The sequence below is a fragment of the Haemaphysalis longicornis genome, unplaced genomic scaffold (assembly GCF_048455015.1).
Source record: "Haemaphysalis longicornis isolate Haplotype H1 unplaced genomic scaffold, Haemaphysalis longicornis Haplotype H1 scaffold_5, whole genome shotgun sequence".
NCBI classification, from domain to species: Eukaryota; Metazoa; Arthropoda; class Arachnida; order Ixodida; family Ixodidae; genus Haemaphysalis; species Haemaphysalis longicornis.
In genome coordinates, this window is record NW_027526385.1 from 42,454,835 (window position 1) to 42,475,843 (window position 21,009).

General features: G+C 48.1%; 1 protein-coding gene across 1 annotated transcript in view; it reads left to right on the forward strand.

The window, feature by feature from the left end:
- Dor (vacuolar protein sorting-associated protein 18 dor) overlaps nucleotides 1-6,677 on the forward strand; it is a 50,847-nt gene extending 44,170 nt beyond the window's left edge. The window contains exons 25-27 of the mRNA XM_077670216.1: nucleotides 1,537-1,683; nucleotides 4,859-4,917; nucleotides 5,520-6,677. Of these exons, the coding sequence (XP_077526342.1) occupies nucleotides 1,537-1,683; nucleotides 4,859-4,917; nucleotides 5,520-5,583 (270 nt within the window). The 3' untranslated portion in view covers nucleotides 5,584-6,677. The remainder of the gene's footprint in view (nucleotides 1-1,536; nucleotides 1,684-4,858; nucleotides 4,918-5,519) is intronic.
- Nucleotides 6,678-21,009: the final 14,332 nt, after the last annotated feature.

Genomic DNA, 21,009 nt, shown 5'->3' on the forward strand with positions numbered 1-21,009 from the left:
GGTTGCCGGGTGCCATTATGGTGTTGCATGTTTGGTGTTTGTTTGCTTTTACTGCAGAGCTATGAACTGTCACTGAAAAAGCTGGTATTGGGAGGCATCTTGTGCATGCTTTGCAGCAAAGCCAACTTTTTGCAGTGAAGCTGTTTCACACTTGGTTCCGGCCAAGATTGTGGGTGTCTGTTGGGTTGCGTCGATGAAGTCTTGCAAGTGCTCGTTCAAGAGCTAGTGTAAAATGCTCCGTAGCTCTGAATCTAATATAGGTATCTTGGTGAAAAAAAACATTCTGGAATTGGCTGCTGTGGGACATCGTGGGATTCTTAGGGGCGACCTAGCCAGTACTCTGGCGTAGGCCACCACGCTAGCTCCTGGGGTGTCAACCACGCGGGCTCCCATGCCTACGGCAGCCCCGCGAGGTTCGCTGACACGAGAACACAGTAGACAGTAGTGCCAAAGCACAGCCGTTTATTTGGGGACTCCCAAAGCATGCGAGCACAAGTCTCGACGGCGTTCACAAATCACGCCGTCCGGGTCGTGACCGCGAACGGGAGGTAGGCACTCACGGTGCACGACAAACAACAGTTCCCATCAGAGATACAGGGTATCCGCCAGCGCCGCGCTGTTCGCTGATCCTGCCTCGACCGGGCCTCCTGCGAGACTCTCACCGTCTCCTGTGCGCACATGTTCGTGCCGCCTGCGCACCTATGCTCCGCATGGACCGGTGGTGCCATCTCTCGGGGGACGCCGACGAACCAGTGGAGCACCGGACCGGTTTCATCGCAAAGTGTCTCTCCCAAAGCGCGGGCCAGCTCGGAATCGCGGGCTTCAGTTCTCCACGATTCCCACACTGCTAAGACGACTTTACCATTGTGCCAAGTTCCAGTTACCTGTCATAAGTAGATACTTTACAGTGAAGTTGTAAACGTTAGAGAATTCCCATCTGCTGCCAACGTGGCCGCAGGAACACGCGGCTATCTAATCGACCAGATTTAGAGGAAATCCCCAAGGGGAAATCCACCTCGGGGATTGCCCTTAAATCTGGTCGATTAACACCTGTCCATCACTTCGCTCTTGTGCTACGAACGGCTAGCCTCCTGGTTAGCTCAGTTGGTAGAACGACTGCTCCGGTTAAGTGGTGGTCCCGAGTTCGAATCCTGGACCAGGACAAATTGTTCTTCAACTGCGAAGTTTCTGAGGAAGCTGTTAGCTTTCCTTTGTAGCCATACGGCGGCATTGAGGTGGATGTCAAACGTTCCTTCGCACATGGCTGTCTGTATACAGAAGGATTATGGTTACAAAAAATGGCTGTGACTCTTGTTTTGTTGAAACTACCCCGAAACACATTACATGAAAATTAATTTAGACGTAATTAAAAGAAAGTTGTGTGCATGTGTCTTTATTAGATCACAACTTAGTCGCCGTACACAACTCAATATAGTTATAGAGCTTCCAATAGCTCTTACATCATCACAGTAGTGGAAGGGCTATAAATTTCTCCCCCCCCCCCCCCTCCCCCCCTTTCTCTTTCCATAATGGCAGGTCCAACAGCACTCGCTGCCGACGAAGGCCAACCGCATCGAGGAGCTGCACCGACAACTGGCAGTGCTCGGGGGTCGCAGCGACGACAGCGCGTCGGTTTCCTCGGCAGCGGGCTTGCCATCGTTGTCGACGCGTGAAAAGCTCATGGTGAGCTGCGTGGTTGCTGGAATAATGTGTGCCAAGCCACCCCTACGGCTGACTGAAACTGCTGAACCATTCGCTATTAGCGGCACTGGACAGCGTAGAGTGCGATAGGCGGGCGATAGCCATCTTCTCATGTTAGTGTGGCTATAGTCCCTAGAAATTTGGCTAGTCTGCCATTCGGGCCAGTTTTGTATTACAACAGTGTGCCACCGCAGCAATGAAAGAATGGGAAAAACAACACACTAGTTGATGGTGGTGCCCTCTCAGTGCACCTCACATTGCTCACCGCACTTCCACTGGGGCGTTTTTCGGAATAAAATTGCTGTTCTAATGAATTTTTATTAAGATTATTTGTTTGCTTACTTTTTCTTGCATGAATTATTTTGTCTAGTAATTAGGGGGGAAAAATTAGTGTCGTCTGCTTGCACGCTGCTTTTGGCTGTGGTTGTCTGCAACTTAGAGTGTGTCTGCATGCTGCCGTGAGCAGACGATCAGAGGTAACAACGGTACTGGTCACGGTTAAAAAATTCTTAAATAAATTTATTCAGACCCAGAAAAGTATGCAAGGAAATAATATTGTCAGAAGAAGGTATCAAAACAACCATTTAGTTTTTTAGAATGCCGTCTCGGTAGCAAAAAGGGCCAGTTTACTGAGAGGACGCTGCAGTCGACCAGTGTGCTGTCTGTCCACGGCTTTCATCTCAAAAAAGGACCCTTCTGAAGGCCTTGGATGGCAGACTAACCAAATTTCTCGGGACTATAGTGTGGCTGTAGAAGCATAGCTGACGCATATGTTGGCTAGCTTTTTAAATGCAGAGCATTTCTTAGCCTCGCCTCTTCCTGCGTCGGACGGTGTCAACAGCTCCGCGTCCGCAGCAGGTGCGCCTCTCCTTCCCTCCTCTCTCTCAACAGCAGCTGGCGCGCGCATGCGTTGTAGTCAGCCCGTTCGCTCCGTCGCGGTCTCGGCGTAACAGGTGCGTGATAGCAGCGCGGTGGGGCGGGGAAGGGCGCGCGCTGCTTGCGCATGCGCGCTGCTCTCCCTCTACTGCGCACGCTGCAAATATAGCGGCTAGCGGTCGCTCGTGTTTCAGTCACTGCGTTGCTCCTTCCTTCCTTGGTTGACGCTCGTGCCCACGTTTACTCGTGTCTGCTACTCCAGCATCACGGAAGAAGCGATGGAAGCAACACTGCCTTCAATCACTACTGAGGCCCCAATGCTCTGCATTTACTCGTGTTCCCCTCGCGGGAAGGCGCGGGAATTTTTCATCCCAAGTTCTGACTTATCATCAGTTAGCATTCTTGTGAAACTGGACTATTTTGCTTTGCATCTTTAGGTTCCATGAGGCCTGTGTGGTTCTTTATAAGCATGGTATAAAATTTTGAGGGGGAAGCCCCTTAGGGGCTGGGGCTGTTGGCGTCTCCTGTCGTCGTCGTAATCGTCGTCTCATGTAGTCACGGTACTAAAACACCGGGAAACTCGCTTACGCCTCGCGTTAGAACGCAACACGTACTAAAAAAAACACCGGGACACTCGTTTACGCCTCGCGCTAGAGAGCTCCGTGCTTCAAAGACACGAGACTTTTACTGAAAAGCTGCATATCTCTACCCCCAAACGGTTTCATCTCCGTTGGCAAAAACGCCAAGGTGCCAAGGATACACTTATACACTGCATGCTTCACTCCTCCCCAGGTTTCACGTTACTGGAGATGGCGTCGGGATTTTTTTTTTTTGTGTGTGCTGGGGACAGCTCCCCCTCAGTTATTATGCCCGTGCTAATGCAATAATAAGGCATGCACAAATAGTGATTTTTTATTACGAAGCACATTTCAAATTGCACAATTTTTTCATTTAAATAATTTTGAAGTGAAGCGAATATTGTTCAATTGCGAATATGAAAACTGAAATTTATCCTTTCTCGTAAGGTTCATTAAACAAAGTGATGTCTGAAAGTCTTGTTACAAAGGTTTCTGTGCAAAGCGAACATGCCAAAGCTAAACGGCTGCACTGAGCTTTATTGGGCCACCCACAGGCCTTGCCAATTTTTTCATTCAGCGATGATTCATCTTGGTGGGATAGGAGTTGCACAAGTTTTAACAGCAGAGCAGTTTAGGCCGAGCTTTGTCCGTCCGTCGCCCCAAAACACCTCGAAGCCTGAAGAAAAAAATGTGGTTAGGGAGGTCCCGGGAATCAAACCCAGGGCCTTTATGCTGTGAAACTGGCAACCGAACCACTGGGCCCCCTCCAAAGGCCCGAGTGGTACAGGGTTAGCAGCGGCAGGAAACGATAGCATGTGCAGCCAGTTGGAAAGAAAAAATGGCCTCCCGTGGTCGGATTTGGACTTGGGTTCCTCGCATTATGAAACCGGCGTCTATCTGGTTCAGCTATCATCGCACTTCAGGTGCACAGCATTTCCTTTGGGTTTGTAGCACAGCCGTTGGCTTTGTACTTTGATGCGAGTTGTAGCGCATGCCAACGGGGTCCACTTTGGGAGAGATGTGAAAGCCTGTGGACGAAACGATCCGGGCATGCCAGTCATGGAGAACTTTCGGCCCAAGTTTGGAAATAAATGTGAGGTTGAACAGCTGGGTCTTCGACGAAGGGAGAGGCCTGGCCGCCAGCTCTGCTGTTTCTCCAGCCGTGCACCACTGGTGCAAGCTGCACCAATTTTTTTTGGTCGTCTTTCGGTCCTAGACTCTAAAAAGGAACATTACATGTCTTAGAAAGTTGCAATTTCTCCCATCATTTGATGAAAAAAGGGTGGTGGCTACAAATGAGGCACTGTGCAACTAGGCTTTCTTTTCTAGAGGTTGTTAGCCAGGTCTCTGCCGGCGCTTGACTGGGGAAGTAATAAGTGCCGCAATGTCCCTTTTCTCTTGGCTTCCAACCACATGCCAGCAGTGCATTGTGGGCAAGATTGTCACCGCTACCAGAGGGAGCCAGTGGTCGCAAGCGTTCAGTGCAACACTGTACATCCAATGCGTAGCTCACTGCAAGAGGTATCTCTTGCAGTGAGCTACGCATTGCAAGAGGAAGAATCAGTTAGATGTTTCAAACTTTGAAATGGTGTGAGAAATTAGAACATTGATGGCTAGGAATTAATAAAAAGACATTCCAAATTCCCTGCAGTCAATGATGGGCTGCTGCCACGCTGTTTAAGATGACCATTCTTGTCTTTCAGAATGAGCTGGATGACCTGATTGCTTCTGAGTGCTTGTTCTGTGGTGAGATGGCGATTAGGTGAGTGCCGCATTTACAATTCGCTGTTGAAGGAGGAAACTGTGCGCTATTATTAAAGCGATGTTATAGAGCACGTAAGCTTTGCAGAAAAGCATTGCAGAAAAAAAAAATTGGCTCCTGAGGTTTTCAGGAGTAGTGTAAGGTGCAGGAAAGGGGCAGTGACTTCTCACACTTAGCTGCATGACCACCCTGTACCATACCTTTCCATAATTAAGACGTGGGTTTTCTTCAATTTATGTGTAATTTACATATTGTTTTAACAAAGAAATGGCTGCCTGCCAAAGGCGCACCTTAAACCATACGTGTGAACTATCTGCAAAGTTTTTCAAAACAACAACTTTTATTTCTCGCTATCACCTATACAATGATCCAGCTTAACCTCCACAAGGCACAGTAATTAGATATTTGGCTTAGTTGATCATGGCCACGTAGCGTAAAGATTTTGCGGGTTTATTTGCCACGTTTGTAAAGCAGTTTTAGGACCCTTATGACAGCACACTTCAAAGAACATTCTGCTCTTTTTTGTTGTTTCAGCTGTGTGGCTTGCTTGAGCTTTTTTGTATAAACTGAGGCATTTTCTGTGTGAATTCTTTTTCCCCCAGGTCTGTGGATGAGCCATTCATCAACCCCGAAGACTTTGAAGCTGTGATGGAGGACTGGCGCTGATGCTTGCAGAAACATTGTTCTGACCAGAGCCCTGGAGGAGCACTGTATATACCAAATACCTACGCGATTATATAAATTTATAAAAGAATGAGAAAGCTATTGTTCACAATTAATTTGTTCATTGTATTATTTACAATGTTATTTCCCCTACACCACAGCTGTACTTCTAATGGGAACAGAATGTGAACCACTCGTCACCTTTTTTTGTCCATATTAAAGGAGTACACATGCTTATAACTCATCCCATCAGCATGTGTGAACGCTGAAGTTTCTGCACTGACCCCTCAGAGCCACAAATTTTGAGTTCTTGATGCGTAAGTTTGCATCGAAGTACAAGTCTGTAATTTGCTTGCTGCAATGCCTACCTGCTTTAAACTCAGCTGTGTAATGGAAGTGTGTTACAGTGTAGCCCACTTATAGTGAAGCCAGTTTTAACGAAATAGCGGCGATAACAAACAAATGTCTGTTTCCTGTTACCATTTGTATACGGAGATTTTGTGTCCAGATATAACGAAAAGCGGATATAACGAACTGATTTCAGTTTCCCAATGTCTTCGTTATAAGCGGGCTTGACTGTATACTCTATAAAGGCAGAGTAAGTGCATTGCTTCGTCAAACAAATAAAGATTGCAGTTTAATTTTCCCCGCCACAAAATTATCGAGCGCATGAATTGGGCCGAACAACTAATCAAGCCGGGAAGCATTCCTCCAAGTTGAAAATTTGGCCCCCAAGTTCAGTGAGTGGCCCCCAACTTGAGTATGTGGCTCCCAAGTGTACATGTGCCCTTAAAGTTGACTATGTGTGCCCCAAGTATGTGGCCCGTTAGTGATAAAGTATGTTTGTAAATCACAAGTAAGTGTGTATGTGCTTTAATGAGCGCAATGCAGATTTCTTGATACCAGACGACTCTCCAGACACCTGGCAACAGATTAACCGATCAACTCGTTCCCCTTCCATGAGAGAGAGAGAATACATTTTAAAGGAGTACTGATACCAAAATTTTATGTTCCACTTTTGTTGCTTTTATCGATACTCAATGGCCTGGTGAACCTGAAACAGCACCTTAAATACTTGAGCACGCGAGATAATTAATTACATTGAACAGCCTGAAAATCGTCCGTTTCAATTTCCCACACTTTCATCCCGGGAGGCGCATATGACAGAATTGCGGTATGGCCGCACTGTTTTGTGCGGACATCAAAACACTGAGGAGGCCGGTGGGGGCGTTGTTTTGACCGCGTCGTTGCTGGAGCTGAATGGCTGAGCTGCCTGAAGTGTTAGGCCTATCACTGCAGCGGAAACTCGATGACCATTCTCAATAAAATTCCTGATGGGGGCTTCTATTGCGATTCTGGGCTATATTACTGGCTCCTTTCCCGTGTGTGGAACTTTATTTTTGGCATGAGTGCCTTTCTTGGCAGCGGTTGTGCCTTTATCTCTGGCTATGTGCATCATTTTGTGAACATGCCAGCGCCCAGTCGCCGCTTACCAGGCCGCACGTGTGAAGGGACGCCACGAGTTTCTGACGAGCGCTGGAGGCACTCGGCCAAGTTACTTCTTTTTACCACATCGGGGTGATGCCACGCTGATGTCCAATCCGCCTCTTTCACAACCCCAATGCGCATGCGCAATCCCCTAGCGGCCAAGTCCCTAAGCAGTCCAGTAGGGGCAGCAGACGACATTCCCCACAGCTCCCGCACAAGCGGGAAGGGGTCGTGGTTGTATTTACATCGTTTGATTTTTTGTGTGTGCTCGTTGTACGCCGAACAATGCCCACAACTTGTGCTGCGTTCCGCTCTAACTCGGAGTGCCGAAAAGGGAACGGTGTCGGCTTCTATCGCTTCCCGTCGGCCGCACGCGATCGGCTACGGCGGCTTGCGTCGCTCGCGTCGGCTCGGGTGATTGATCGCTGCTATCTGTGCAACTGCGAATGACAATCCGCAACACAACTTTTCACTACACTATCATCCCTTTTCTCGCATGTGGAACTCTAAGTTATAACTGCCGTTTGAGAGATCGGTGACCAAGTCATCTGCGTAGCCTGTTTCGATGCTTGTGCGCAGGTATCGCCATCTCTCGGCCGCTCGGCGCACCGCACACCGCGGCGACCGGTCAGCGTAGGCTTGCAACGCGGCAGATATATCTGATCGCCGCTTTTAAAATAAGCCCTGACAACAATCCCTAGCACAATTTTTCACCACACTAACACCTGCTTTCTCGCATGTGGAACTTTTTAGCGATCAGATTGATTCAGAAGAGCAGCGACAAGCGCGGTTGCTACCGTGGCATCATGGTCTGCGCAGTCGGCGCCGGTTCGAGCCGCTGAGTGTGCCGAGCTGGTAGGCGCGGCCGGCGTGTGCGCGGACTGTTTCCGAAGGCAGAAAACGCTTCACGATTGCTTGATTTATCCATTTCTTGCGAACAAACGCGCAGAATCTACAAATTCAGCTCAGCGATCATCGTAGTTGACCACGGAGCAAAAACAGTGGGCGGAGCGACGCCGACGACGCATTTCATGCGCGCATCGGGCCGTCTCAAATTCACACGTATGACTAGTCGTGGTGACAGTCATAACGATCAGTCGCATGCGAATAGCGTGTACCAATCGTACATGTGTGCAGCGCTTAAAGGCATTTTGTGAACTGCCGGCCTTTGTTGAGCTGGCGATCGCACTTCATGCCAGACGACTCCAAGCAGTGCTCGCTCTGCTACTCGGACGGCACACGGATCTGTCCGAGATTTCTCTGCCAGCCCTCATTCAGTATAAAAAGCCGCCTGGTATTATGTGATGACCAGGGGCTGTCATCTTAAGGCGTTATAACACCAACACAGTAGAAAAATTTCGGCTGCTCCTCGCCGTAGTGCGGGATTGCCGTGCATACAACGAGAACGCAGCCGGAGGAAACGCCGACAAACCCTACAGCTTCAACTTCCGCTGGGCACGCTAGGTGGCAGCACACCGCAATGAAAGAGGCGGATTGCTATGCGCCGCTCCGTGTGCTGTTCCGTCGGCGCGATAAATGAGATCAAATTGAAGTATGTTCCACGCATCACAAGCCACTCATATTTCAGCCAGGGTATTCTGTTGAGTAAAGGAAGTGAACTGTGTAATAATATTAACACAGAAAATTGGCGTCAGTGCTTTTTTAATGGTAGAAGCGAGGTTAGCCGAGCCATTTCGCTTCACTTGCTACACCATATGAAGAAACAAATACATGAAGGTCCGTGAATTAAATAAAGAAATGTGCACGAATTTTCAAGCTCATACACAGAGTTTGGCAGAATTAAATAAAGAAATGTGCACGAATTTTCAAGCTCATACACAGAGTTTGGCAGTAAAGTTAATCACAACACTGGGTCCAAGCCAGTGCTCCGCAAGAACAACAGAGCTTTGGTAGCTCATACGGCCTGGTGTGGATCCAACCAAAGGCCCAGAACTGCACTCAGTTCAAGGCCTGCGTGGCGTGGCATGCACAAAGACGTTAGAAAGTCTGCCTTGGCATTGTGAACTTTGGACAGATGCAGATGGCACGCTTGATATCTTCTGTTACATCACATGTTGAACAGAGTGGTGAAGAGTCCCGCTGAATTTTTCAGGGGAAATGACGCGTGTATGCTATGTTCAGACGTAGGCGATGCAGTGAAGCCTTCTCAGGCTTTTATGTACCTGTGCCGTAAAGTATTGTGGCAGTTTTACGGGTGAAGCACCTTAGGGGCATAGGCTGTCGGTGTCTCCTGTCATCGTCTCATGTAGTCGGGGTACTAAAACACCAGTACACTCGTTTTTCCAATGCCTCGTGCTAAAGCGTTTAATATCCGTGGGCAAAAATGCGCACTAAAAGGACACCGGGACACTCGTTTTCCAACGCCAGATTTTCTTCTGTAAAGCATACTTCTGAGCATGCTGCGGCTGTGCAATGAAGACAGCTCGCGGCCAGTCTGTCTCTCATTTAATTGCTTACATCCGGTTCAACGCCACTGCCTCAGCAAGCGCGCGATTGCTTCTCCCACCGGCGCTTCTCCTGCGCCCAATCAGCGCGCGCCGTGGGGCAAAAGAGAGGCCTGCAATCTTTGAATACACTTATACACTGCATGCTTGGCCCCTCCTCGGGCTTCACGTTAGTGGATGGCCCGGTTTTTTCCCTTCACAACACACGACCCTTTAACCGCTGGGTAACGACGTGTAGGGAGCGTGGTCCACTTCGACAGGGAGGCCTCTTTGTGCCCTACAAACTAACACTTATTCGCACCCGAAGAGGTGCCATTATATAGCCACCGCCCTGCATCCTCCTATGTGCTGTTGTGGGGAATCCGGGACCCCTTTTTATTAGTTCGGCGACTCTACACAAAGCCCACTTGACCTGCCCAATTTCATTCACACTTATAAGCTTTGGGAGAGGCGCCTTGGCCAGCTCTTCTGTGAACAGCACAAGTTGGTGGAGAGGGCAGAAAAGGCGGCTCGTGCAAACAGGCTTCTGTAAAGAGGATGCCACTGGAAAGACTCTCTTCTAAAAAATATGTTAACAATGCTAGCGCCCCAGGCGGCACAGAAAGTGTGCCACAAGACCGGCCCGTCTATGGCCGCTTTCTGGCATGTCCGGCCAGCATCCAGGTTCTAGCAGCCACTGATCATGCGTTGAACGGCCAACATTCGTCAACCAGCGCTTCGGTATTTTTCCGTCCGCCTGTGTCCGGACGCACAACGGCAGCTAACGCGCCGGCTGCCAGATATTCAGTTCTCTTACGGCTGCCGATGTTTAAAAAGAGAACGGCCGAAGTACAGCCTTAGGGCATCCGTTTTTTCTTCGGGAAGCGGTAATCGGCCGAAGCACGGCAAGGGACCGGCCACAGAATGCGTATTCTTGCGGCAGTTGGTGTTCGAATGGAGACCGGCCGGAGCGCGGCTGCCGTGCATTCGTTGTTTCAACGGTGAACCGCGCGTCCGGCGGTAGAATATTCATTTTCTTCGGGCAACCAGTGTTATGAAGGATCCCGGCCGACGTACGACCCCAGAATATACGTTTTTCATTCGGTTAGCTGTCCTGGGCCGAATTACGGCAAGCGAATAGCCACAGAATATTTGGCAACCGGTGTTCAAGAGGAGACCGGCCTACGTAAGGTATCTGGTTATACGTCATTTTTTCGGCAAACGGCATACAGCCGAACAACGGCACGCGCCTGGGCGCCGAGAATTCATGCACAGACGTGTTTGGAAGGAGACCGACCGGTTTTTTCCTGGGGGGAGAAAAAGCCGTTAGGGAGCCGAACGACGGGGACGCGTTTTTCATCCGCTCCGTGTTTCTACGTTTTAAATGAACGAACATCGTTTGTCAAACAGTAATGCGTGTTCTCGGTGAACGGGCAAGGTGCAAGGACTCACTGGACATTAGCAGGGAACCTTTTAGGCCATCGAAATGTCATTTATTGCCACTAGAAGACTGTGCCACACCGACGGGTGAGCTAAGCCTCGCCAGTCATCGCCGCTACCACGCCTCTGCCACCGGCTTCGTCGACGCATCAGCTCCAGGCTATTCGCCCCCTCAAGAAATGGAGAGAATTGGAGACATCGACCCGGCAGAGATGTCCGATCCGAGATGGAGATGGTTCACCAAAATAACTGGCCTTCAAGGGCATCGAGCAAGCGGCCACCGCGCAGGAGCTAACCGCCACCATGTCAAGGACTTCCCACCAAAGAAAGGCAAGTGCGAGCAAAAGCGCAAGTTATTCTGCTTACAATTAAACTGCGACAAGCAATGTTGCACTATGTTGTTGGTGATAAACGTAGAAGAGACTCACTCGTGCATTGGTAGGATGACGAAGCCTAGCTGTTAATTTAGTTTCGATGTTTGAAGGTGAGCTAGCTAGCGCTTCTCCTGGTATATGCATGACTCATTTGGTTAAACATAATCGCCAGCATATCCTAGCAAACACGGATTTTGTCAGGATTTTCTTGCTCAACGCAGGTTGAGTTCACGCACGATTTGGCTCTTGCAATAGATAAGCTTAAAGTGGTTGACTGTATATTCTTAGACTGCAAAAAAGCAAATGATGGTGTTCCGTATCACCTTCTGCGTAGTACATTTCATCCTATGAACTGAAGGAATCGGTTTTCGCATTGTTATTACTATTGGCCCTATAGCTTTGTTCAAAAGTACTGTGTAGTTTACCGGACTATAGCGAGTGAACGTGTTTCCGTATACCTGCAGCTTTATTCGAATTTAATAACATCCTGGTGTGCTGATTCAGAAAAGTTTTTGGATGTTAAACAGTGTGTTAACGGTACCTTTACAAGAAAACCTTCATTCCAATCGAATACGTATACCGTAAATTATGCTGCTGTGACAACGGCCGAGGAATATAAATACCTAGGAGTTTATTTAGGGAGTGGTTAGAGGTTAAATAGGCAGGTTCACACCATAAAAGTTACGGCTGCATATGTTTTTGGCTTTCTGAGACGAAATTTCAGTGAACCTCCATCTAACTGAAAAGAACAACCGTATTTCACTCATGTGCGCTCAGTCTTGGGGTACGCATGTGTTTTCGTGGATCCCTACACCAAAGAGCTGGTTGATACGCTCGAAAACATACAGAATATGTCAGTTCGATTCGTATTAGGTAATTGGCACGCTCAACTTAGCATGATAGAAAGTAAAAGTAAACTGAAATGGCAGGACGTGAAAGATCACAGACGAAACCACAGGTTGAACTTTTTTGGTAATATCTATCATTCGAAAACTGGAGTAGAGAGAAGTATGTCCAAGCGCCATTCTACATATCGCAAAGTGGGACCGCTAGCTTAAAGCAAATTATTAACTTTCCTTTAAAGGTGACGCCTTGCGCGATTCATTTTATTTTACATCAATACTGCGGTGTAATTATCTTCCACGTATGATTGCATTAACTGTTTATTTTGACGATTTTCAGCGCGCTTTGTAGAATTGTTTTGTTATTTTGTCTCATATTTAATGCTTAGTGTTATGTATCTCCCTTCTGTAATGCATGCAAAGGCAAGTAGTCATCAAATAAATAAATAAATAAAACAATGAATAAATAAATGAATAAAAATATACAAATAAATAAATAAACTTCCAGAGGCGCAAGTTTGCCTCCGACGGGTTGAGAACCCTATCGCATTCAGCCTTGACCAATAAAATATTTATTGCCCTATTCGTTGCAGTATGCAAGGTTTCCTGTATGCATGCTACAATTGCTATGTTATTGGTTTGAAACAAATTATGTAACTCTAATTTTACGCCTTTCCTTGCGTGAACACAGAGGGATACAAATGCAGCCACCTGAAGCAGGGCGTCATTCGCAACGCGTCTAGAATTTTTTGAACGTAGTATGGCATTAGAAGAAAATTAAGTTCTTTTGGACTATTAAGCGGTGTGGACGTATACTCATGAAAACATTAAAATAGATTGAAAATGAAAGTACCTGTTCGCTCCTTCTTAGGATCAGCCCTGCGCAAGATCATCAGAAAAGTTGATCGAGTAGAAAATGTCTGCAAGAAAAATGGGCAAAAACTGGAGATACTTTTTGTGAAGGAGTTATATTAAATGCTCCTGAGTGTTTTGTTGAGAACCAAAACGCTTCGTAAAGGCATTCACGCCGGTTTTATATACATCAAAATTGGTCAAGCAACTGTTATAAAAATAGTTTTGTAGTCATAGCATGAAAGTGTTCCGGAATATTGCCCTAAAAGAAATTGGCTAAAAGCGGCGCAATTTATCTGTCTGAAATTCAACCCACTAAAGTATGCGCCCTCCGCCGCCCCCCCCCCCCCCCCCCCTCATTTTTCCACGTTTATTACAGGTAAGCCGCCCCACAGAGGATATCAGGACCTGGACAATACATCTATTCAAGCTCTACAAAGAACTGAATATTTTCTGTGTTCGGCAATAAAAGAGGCACAGCAATTAAAGGAACGACAATTTGTGAGCACTGTTTAATAAATGAATTTTGCTGTCAACTGAGGCTGGTAATTAAGCAAGGCTGCGCTGAAAGCTTGACGGCTGGTGGTTGCGCGCGAGCTCACTTTGATGTGGCTGCATTGGTCCCGAAATGCTGGGTTTGTGCTGCTTCTGCACTGCGCGAATGAGTCATCTGCTTGCGCGACATGCAGTGACCGGCCTCAGTACAGTTAACGTACTGTGGCTGAACTCCAATGCCCGTAGCACGGCCGTATTTCCGGTAGCTTTAGTCCGGCTGGAGTCCGACGACCGCATCTCGGCTGTCCTCCGGCGGCCGTACTTCGGCCTTACATGGGTGGCTTTGCAATGGCCGGAGCCCTACGTCTGGAATCTGGCCGTATGACCGTAAGCCGGTCGACTGGCCGACGGACACTGGCCGTTGGACAGCCATGGGTGTACGGCCGTATACGGCCAAAAGGCCCACATTTGGACATGGGCCGAACATGGCTGCCGGAAAACGGCCGGACAGAAAATCACCGGCCAAGGTACACTGGCCTGTTTTAGGCCGAACAGTCCTGTGCTGCCTGGGGCAGCTGTTCTAGGGCTGGCCCTGACGACAACGTCTGCTGTTATCGTGTCACACTCCCTCTCGCTCAGATTTGGTGTAACTGCTCCGCCACGCAATAACTGGCTCTTAGTACAAAAAAGAAATTATAAACAAGAAAAGAAGATCCTAGGAACTTCTTGCTTTGACACAAGGCGGCTTAGAACGCCACTGAAAGGAGATCACCCCAGCAGTGCGTTTGTGTTTAGAGGTGAAGCCGACCTTCAGGAAATGGTGCATGTTTGGTCTTTGTAAGATGCTTTTCCCACATTGGCTGTTGCACAGTGAAGCGCGGCCATCTACGGAGGGTGTATGATTACAGAAAACGGCCGTAATTCTTGTGTTATGGGCAGTTTCGGGGAAAAAAATCTATATGACAATTAGCCGCTAAGACGATCGTCTCTACCATTACGCCCAGTTTAATTAAGTTGTCATGATTAGTTCACAGTGAAGTTTTAAACGTTACAGAATCACTGCCTGCTGTCAATCCATGACCTTCTGGGAAGGGAGTATGGTTACAGAAAACAGCTGTAACAGTTGTTTTACCAGAACTACCCGGAAACAAGCTAAGCCGCTAAGACGACTCTTACATTACCAACCACAGCTTCGCCAGTCATTGTTCTTCGCCCAGAGGAAGGGCACTGATTTTTAGATGCAAAGCATCTCTTTCTCTCGGCTCTGTCGTTCGCCCGTCGTCCGTCCGCACCTCTCCACCTCTCCCCACCAGCTGTGCGATAGCGCGCGCGCTTCTCCTCCCCTCCCCCTCTCCACGCCAGCTGTGCGATAGCGCGCGTGCTACTCATCACCGCAGCTGCGCGATAAGCGCGCATGCACGTCTCCTCTCTCATCTCTTCCTCTCCACTCTATCAGCTTTATATAATGAACCCGGTCCGCGCGCCGCTCCCTCAGTTGCTGCTTCGGTTGAGTCACGCTGCGCCGTCCGGAGTTCCGTCATTTTCCGTTATTTGGATACCCAATGTCGCGAACGTTTCGGAACCTCCGAGATGCTTCGCATCAACTCAAGGTTCCCTCGCGGGAAGGTGGTGTCATTTTTTTTACCCCCTGTCTTACTGTATACAACTTCTACCTGCACCAGGCGGTACCCAAGGCTCAGTCGGTTACGAAGCTCAAGGTGGGGCTTTTTAGTTGCAACCCAGTGGCTGTTATGTTGGGCGCTGGGTGAAATGCGCCTGCCTGCCTCTTTAGACCTGCATACCCCTTGTGGCCACCGTCTTTCCACACGATTAGTGGCCTCTTTCCGGGGTTTACGAATATTCGAAACCTGTAAACGTCGAAGCGAATAACGAAATATTCGATTCGGCTCCGAATCGAACAGCCCTCTTTGAAAATTTCGGACAAATTTTTGTAGTACATTTGTAAGTTCGAAAACGTGCACCAGCGTTTCCCGCTCGCGGCGATGGGCTTTTCCGCACTGCTCCGGTGACGTGCGGACGGCAATAAAAAGGCGCTTAGAAGGAGCGCCCCTCAACTCCTTGGCGTTGGAACCAGGGTGTCGAACCGGACTTTTTTTCGGGTTCGGTTCGGGTTCGGGTTCAAGCCTTCCGGGTTCGGTTCGGGTTCGGTTCCAGATCACCATTCTGTTCCGGTTCGAACCGATACCGGTTCAAACGGGTTCAACGGGTTCGAAGAAAAAAAACAGGCGTGTTTTTTTCTGTTAATTATTTTGTTGTCGTTTTTCGTCTCCTTATCAAGGCGACATAAAAACAATGTCATAAAGAATGTTTCTTCGTGCAAATATTTTGCCTTGGCCAAACTAAAGCGACCCTGCAACACTTTTTTCAACTTTTTTCTAAATGCTTGCAGATTTAAGTAGTCAACCAACACATCCTGTACTTAGATTAGGGGGTCGCAAAGTGCCTCAGCCAAAAATTACTGCTCTCTCCTCATCAGATAACTTGGAAATTTGCTTAAAATATTTTTCTCTCCTTACCGGTCTTGGCGTTCTTCGACCGCTGAATGACATCATTACAGTGGTGTAGCGGCTATTTGCCGGCTTTCCTTAAGTTGCAGAATAGAACGCATTTCATAGCCACTTTAGAAAGAAAGCCACAAAAGCGGAGCAGAAACGGAAGCTGCATCCGCAGCGACGAGCAAATCACGCACTGTTGCTCTGTGCTGGCAATTGCTATAGTTCTCGCAGTGCTTCCAGAGGCGCAGAAGAGTGATAGCGTTTATCGAATGTGTTGATTTATTTATTTATTTATTTATTTATTTATTTATTTATTTATTTATTTATTTATTTATTTATTTATTTATTTATTGTTGGATTTAACGTACCGACGCAACGCAGACGATGAGGCGTGCCGTAGTGGGAGGCTCCGGATTATTTTTGACCACCTGGGGATCTTTAACCTCCGCCGAAATCTCGTACACACGGACGTTTTCGCTTTTCGCGTCCATCAGAAAAGCGGCCGCCGCGGCCGGGAATCTAACCCGCGTCTATGTGCTCAGCAGCGCAACGCCTTAGCCACTGAGCCACCGCGGCGAGTTTATCTAAAGTCTTCAATAGCTCCTTTAACTGTACAAGCTACTGCAAAATGTTTTCTATGGTAGTGTGACGAGTATGTGGCGCCCCCGCCCCCTCCCCAATTTTCGTTGGCCGCTAAGTTCGGTGGCCCTGCTAGGCTCGGTGTGAAACATTGTGCACGGCTGGCGAATAAACACCGACGAGCACAGCTGCTCGCGGTCAGTCACCGTCACCACCAGCACGCTGCGGGTGGTCACTCGAGTGGAGGGTACTACGACCCCCCCACGTTCACGAATGCGGGCCAAATCGTGACAGATAGGTCAACGATTACAACAATAACTGAAGCTAAAAAAAGGGTTCGTTGCGACACTTAAGGCTACCTATTTGTATGAATGTGAAAGCATTACTCTTTATGACCGCAAGTTTACCTTTATTAATTTAAGTTCGTTCATTTTCATGATTTAATTTTATTTTATACTTGGCTTATACCACTGCAATTTTATACACCACAGTTGTTTTCTTGAGGAAACAAAAAATATGGCAGACGATTACGGTAGTCTTTTTTTTTTTTTAACGGTAGTCGCTAATGCGAAATTTAAGCGCAGCACGAACTGTAGTCTTCTCGGCGACGGCGCATAGCTGCTGTGTCTTAGAAAGTCATCGCGTCCTCAACAAATGCACGACGGCATGCGGTATACTCTGTCGTTATCTCGTAAGGCGTTGCTGCCGTGGAGCATGTCTGGCGCGGTCTGGAAATTTCGCCCTCCCCTCCTCCTTTCGCCATACTTTCGTCCTCCGCTTTCCTGCTCGCTCCATCTTCGGTGGCGTCTTCGTTCTCTCGGTTACAACGAGGCCGACGCTGAGAAACTACGCGAAAGCGAAACCACAGAAGCGGGCGCTTAAGGGCTGCGCTCTAACGCATTGCTCTTCATAACCACCGCTGTGCCGCCCTGTGATCCACTCCCTTCACCGACCGGTGGCTGGCCGCACATCGTCTCCAAATAATGCGTCCTCGTTACAGTCTTCTCGAAGGCGAACATGTACCCCCCTGGCTAGCGAGCAGCGCCCTGGGGCCGCCAGCGCCTCCCCCATCAGTGCATCCTAACCAGAATCTTCTGGCAATGGGCAGCCTCCCTGCAGGCTGTTTTTTGCCTCGACCTACTAAGCAGACGACCCGTCCGTCCACAATCGGGTACCCTTGAGTGTCGCCGTGGTGGGGCATTTTGCGTCTCTCTCTCCCCCCCACCCCCCCCCCCTCCTTCGGCAGCTCGTGACGGGCCGCCCCTCGTCCCCAAATCATGCATCCTGACCAGAATGTTCTGCCTGGCAGGCAGGCAGGCAGGCAGGCAGGCAGGCAGGCAGGCAGGCAGGTAGTTTACTGGCAAACGGGTGGTCTCTTTGGCGGGAGGAGATCGTACGCGCCCGCCATCTTTTTTTGGATAGATCAAATGTTACGCACGCACGCACGCACACACGCACCCCTATTTTCGCACTATGAGGCAAAAAATATGCATTGTAAATAAATCGGTTGGTCTGCTACGCTTTTCATCTACCCCAAGTTTCAACGGCGCTTTAGCTTTAACTCGAAATGAGCAGTGCTAGAAGTAGAAAACGGTCCGGCATCGGCGTTAATTTCCGACTGCCAAGCGTGGCATGTGGCATTTAGAGCAATTTCTTTCTGCTCATCTTTTATCTGCTAACAGAGCTGTTGGAAAGAAAGAACGGCTATAAAGGCTCATTGAACGGTGTGTATAGGACGGCATTGGATAGGGAACCACCGGAGATAAGAACTTTCTAATGGCCGTTCAGCGACCGGTGACAGCGATTGGGCTTTAGGAAAGATGATAGCCGAGTGAAGTCACAAGCAGCAGTAATGATCACTTGTAGAGAGAGAGAGAAAATGAAGTTTAATTAAATCGAGGCAAAGGTTCAGAGAGGCGTCCTCATTCGAGGGGGCCGAATCGACAGCCGTTTCCATCAAGAGCAACTGATCTTGAAGGCCGGAGCTGGCCATGGCTGTCTCCCAAATTTCTATGGTAACATGGAGGTTGGCTGGATACACAGTACACTTGTCGCAGCCGCCTACTATGTGTATGAGGTTCCCAGGCTCTCTACAGAAGCGACGAAATGGAGAGAGATGTGTCCCGTCAAAGAGGTGGAGTCTGGTGGTTTGTGGGATGGTGTATGCCCGCAAGGCGCGGAGTAATCTTTCCTGGTTAATCGGTAGCGAGTTGTGCTGGGAGGAATACGTTCTACGAAATAGGCTATAGTTCTGAGTAACTTCCTGGTCCGTGACTGCAGGATGCATGCACTCGGGCCCCGGCTGCGTATAGGCCCGGCTTCATCAGCGCTGGCTAAGCGGATCAAATCTCGAGCCACGAGGTTGGTGATCTTGTTTGCCGGAAATGCCAGTATGAGCTGGTGCCCATAAAATCGTGACTGTCTCGTTGGTGGTCTCCGATTAATCATTGGAAGTGCTGTAAGATGCAATCGATCGTTGGCAAAGTTGGGCTACGCCTGCTAAGAGTCTGTTATGAAAGTTTTGGCTCCGCTTCCTCAGCTTGAAGGGGGCTGTGTTCGGGTGTTGAGATGCTACACCTGTGGGAGGCTGCAGAACGGTAGTACAAAGAAAGAGAAGGTATTGAAGAATGCTATCGGGGGTCTCTTGCATCAAACCAGTTGGTCGTTCCTCCCTTTTTTTCTTTCAGTTTAGTTTCTTTCCAACCGTCTCCCCTCATATATATACACTTTTTGGAAACCCTTTGATGAATATAAAACATGCATTAGGTAATTAGTTAGTATTATTAGTGCGAGATGTCAATTTTGATATAGAAAGAACATAACAGCGCAATAAGGGCACAAAGAAAGAACTTTTATAGCGTTCAGGTGGTCGTCACATAACTTTGCGGTTACTTTGTGCTTGACAAAATTTCGTGATTGGTCGAGAAGGAGAATGCTGCAAAATTTCCAAATGCCAAGGACCCCCAAGATATCATGTGTGGTCCCACCACCTAATCTGCCTTAACTGACTCGCTAATTCCTGTAATCCAAATTAATCAACACACCAGTCCAAATAATTCACATTAGCTCATTCACTCGCCTAACTAATCCACCCCAGTCTACCCGCTAACCCGCATTAATCGACTTTAATCCATCCGCCTTTAAAGTTTAAGGTTGAGCAAATTCAAGATAACATGAAAATGCTATCAAATATACTTTAAAAGTGGAAATTAGGATCCCCCATTTTTTATATCTCATGTTCTCTTTGAGCAGTAACCAAATGACACAACGGCACTGTATACAAGAAGAAGTGACGTTAATTTTGAGAACTACGAGTGTTTGTGTCGCAGTGCTGTTTGTATACAACTGCCCATTCAAACTGAAATAAGTGGAATATATGGATTTATTGCTGATGGTGTCCCTGAAGGCCTTCACAGGTGGACAGGGATGCACGCGAATTAACAACACATTAAAAACTTTACACAAATTTAAATACCATGCAGATAGAAACCACGAAGAATATTCCATGATATGTTGCCTCGGAATATGCGTTCTAACTTAGGTTATGCTAAATGTAAAAGAGAATTGGGAGAGATGGGCAGTACCTAACGCAAACTTATAGTATACACGGTCAACTTTACATTAAATTGAGGGGAATAGTAAGAAGAGAACATGATGGGCCTTGGGAACTGCAGACTATGCAAATATTTTATGGTTCTGTCTGGCGAGTGGCAAAGGTAGGGTACCGAAATGGAAAACTAGAAATCATATTTTTGAGGCCCCGGAACAGGTTCGGAACGGTTCCTTCAATTCGTTCCGGTTCGGGTTCAGTTCCAAAATGGCGGAAAGAATTCTGTTCCGGTTCAGTTCCAGTTCCGGGCAAAAATTCGGGTTCGGTTCCGGTTTTCGGTTCTGTTCCGGTTCCGGTTCGACACCCTGGTTGGAACAACTCTTCCCTCGGTCTTCACCAATAAAAAAAGAAAAAAATCCTGATGTCGCGTAAAAAAAGGGGAACATAACAGGCTAAGCAAAACAAACTTCAGGAAACCGTGGACTAGGGGACTATGCCAGTACGTAGCTAGAGGTGGAGTAGGAATAAACGTTTATTTTTAAAATCTAGAGCAGATGAGCGGCCGCCTTAGTCAAGCTAGCGGCGTGCTGTCGCTGCTCGGGTAGCCCGCTGAATCAGGTTTTGCTGGTCCTGCAGGTTCCAGGGGGTCAGGGTTGTTGAAAATATTACGAAGGAAAAAGAGCTGGGTATCAACACCTGCCTCCTACTATCATGATCTTTGTATAGCAGTTCCATCCTCGCATAAAGATATCATTTAAGTCCCGAGACCTGTTGCAAGTCAGAACGACTGCAGGAAAAGAGCAGGGCGATGAAACTCGCACGAACGAATCGGATGCGTGGGACCGGTTG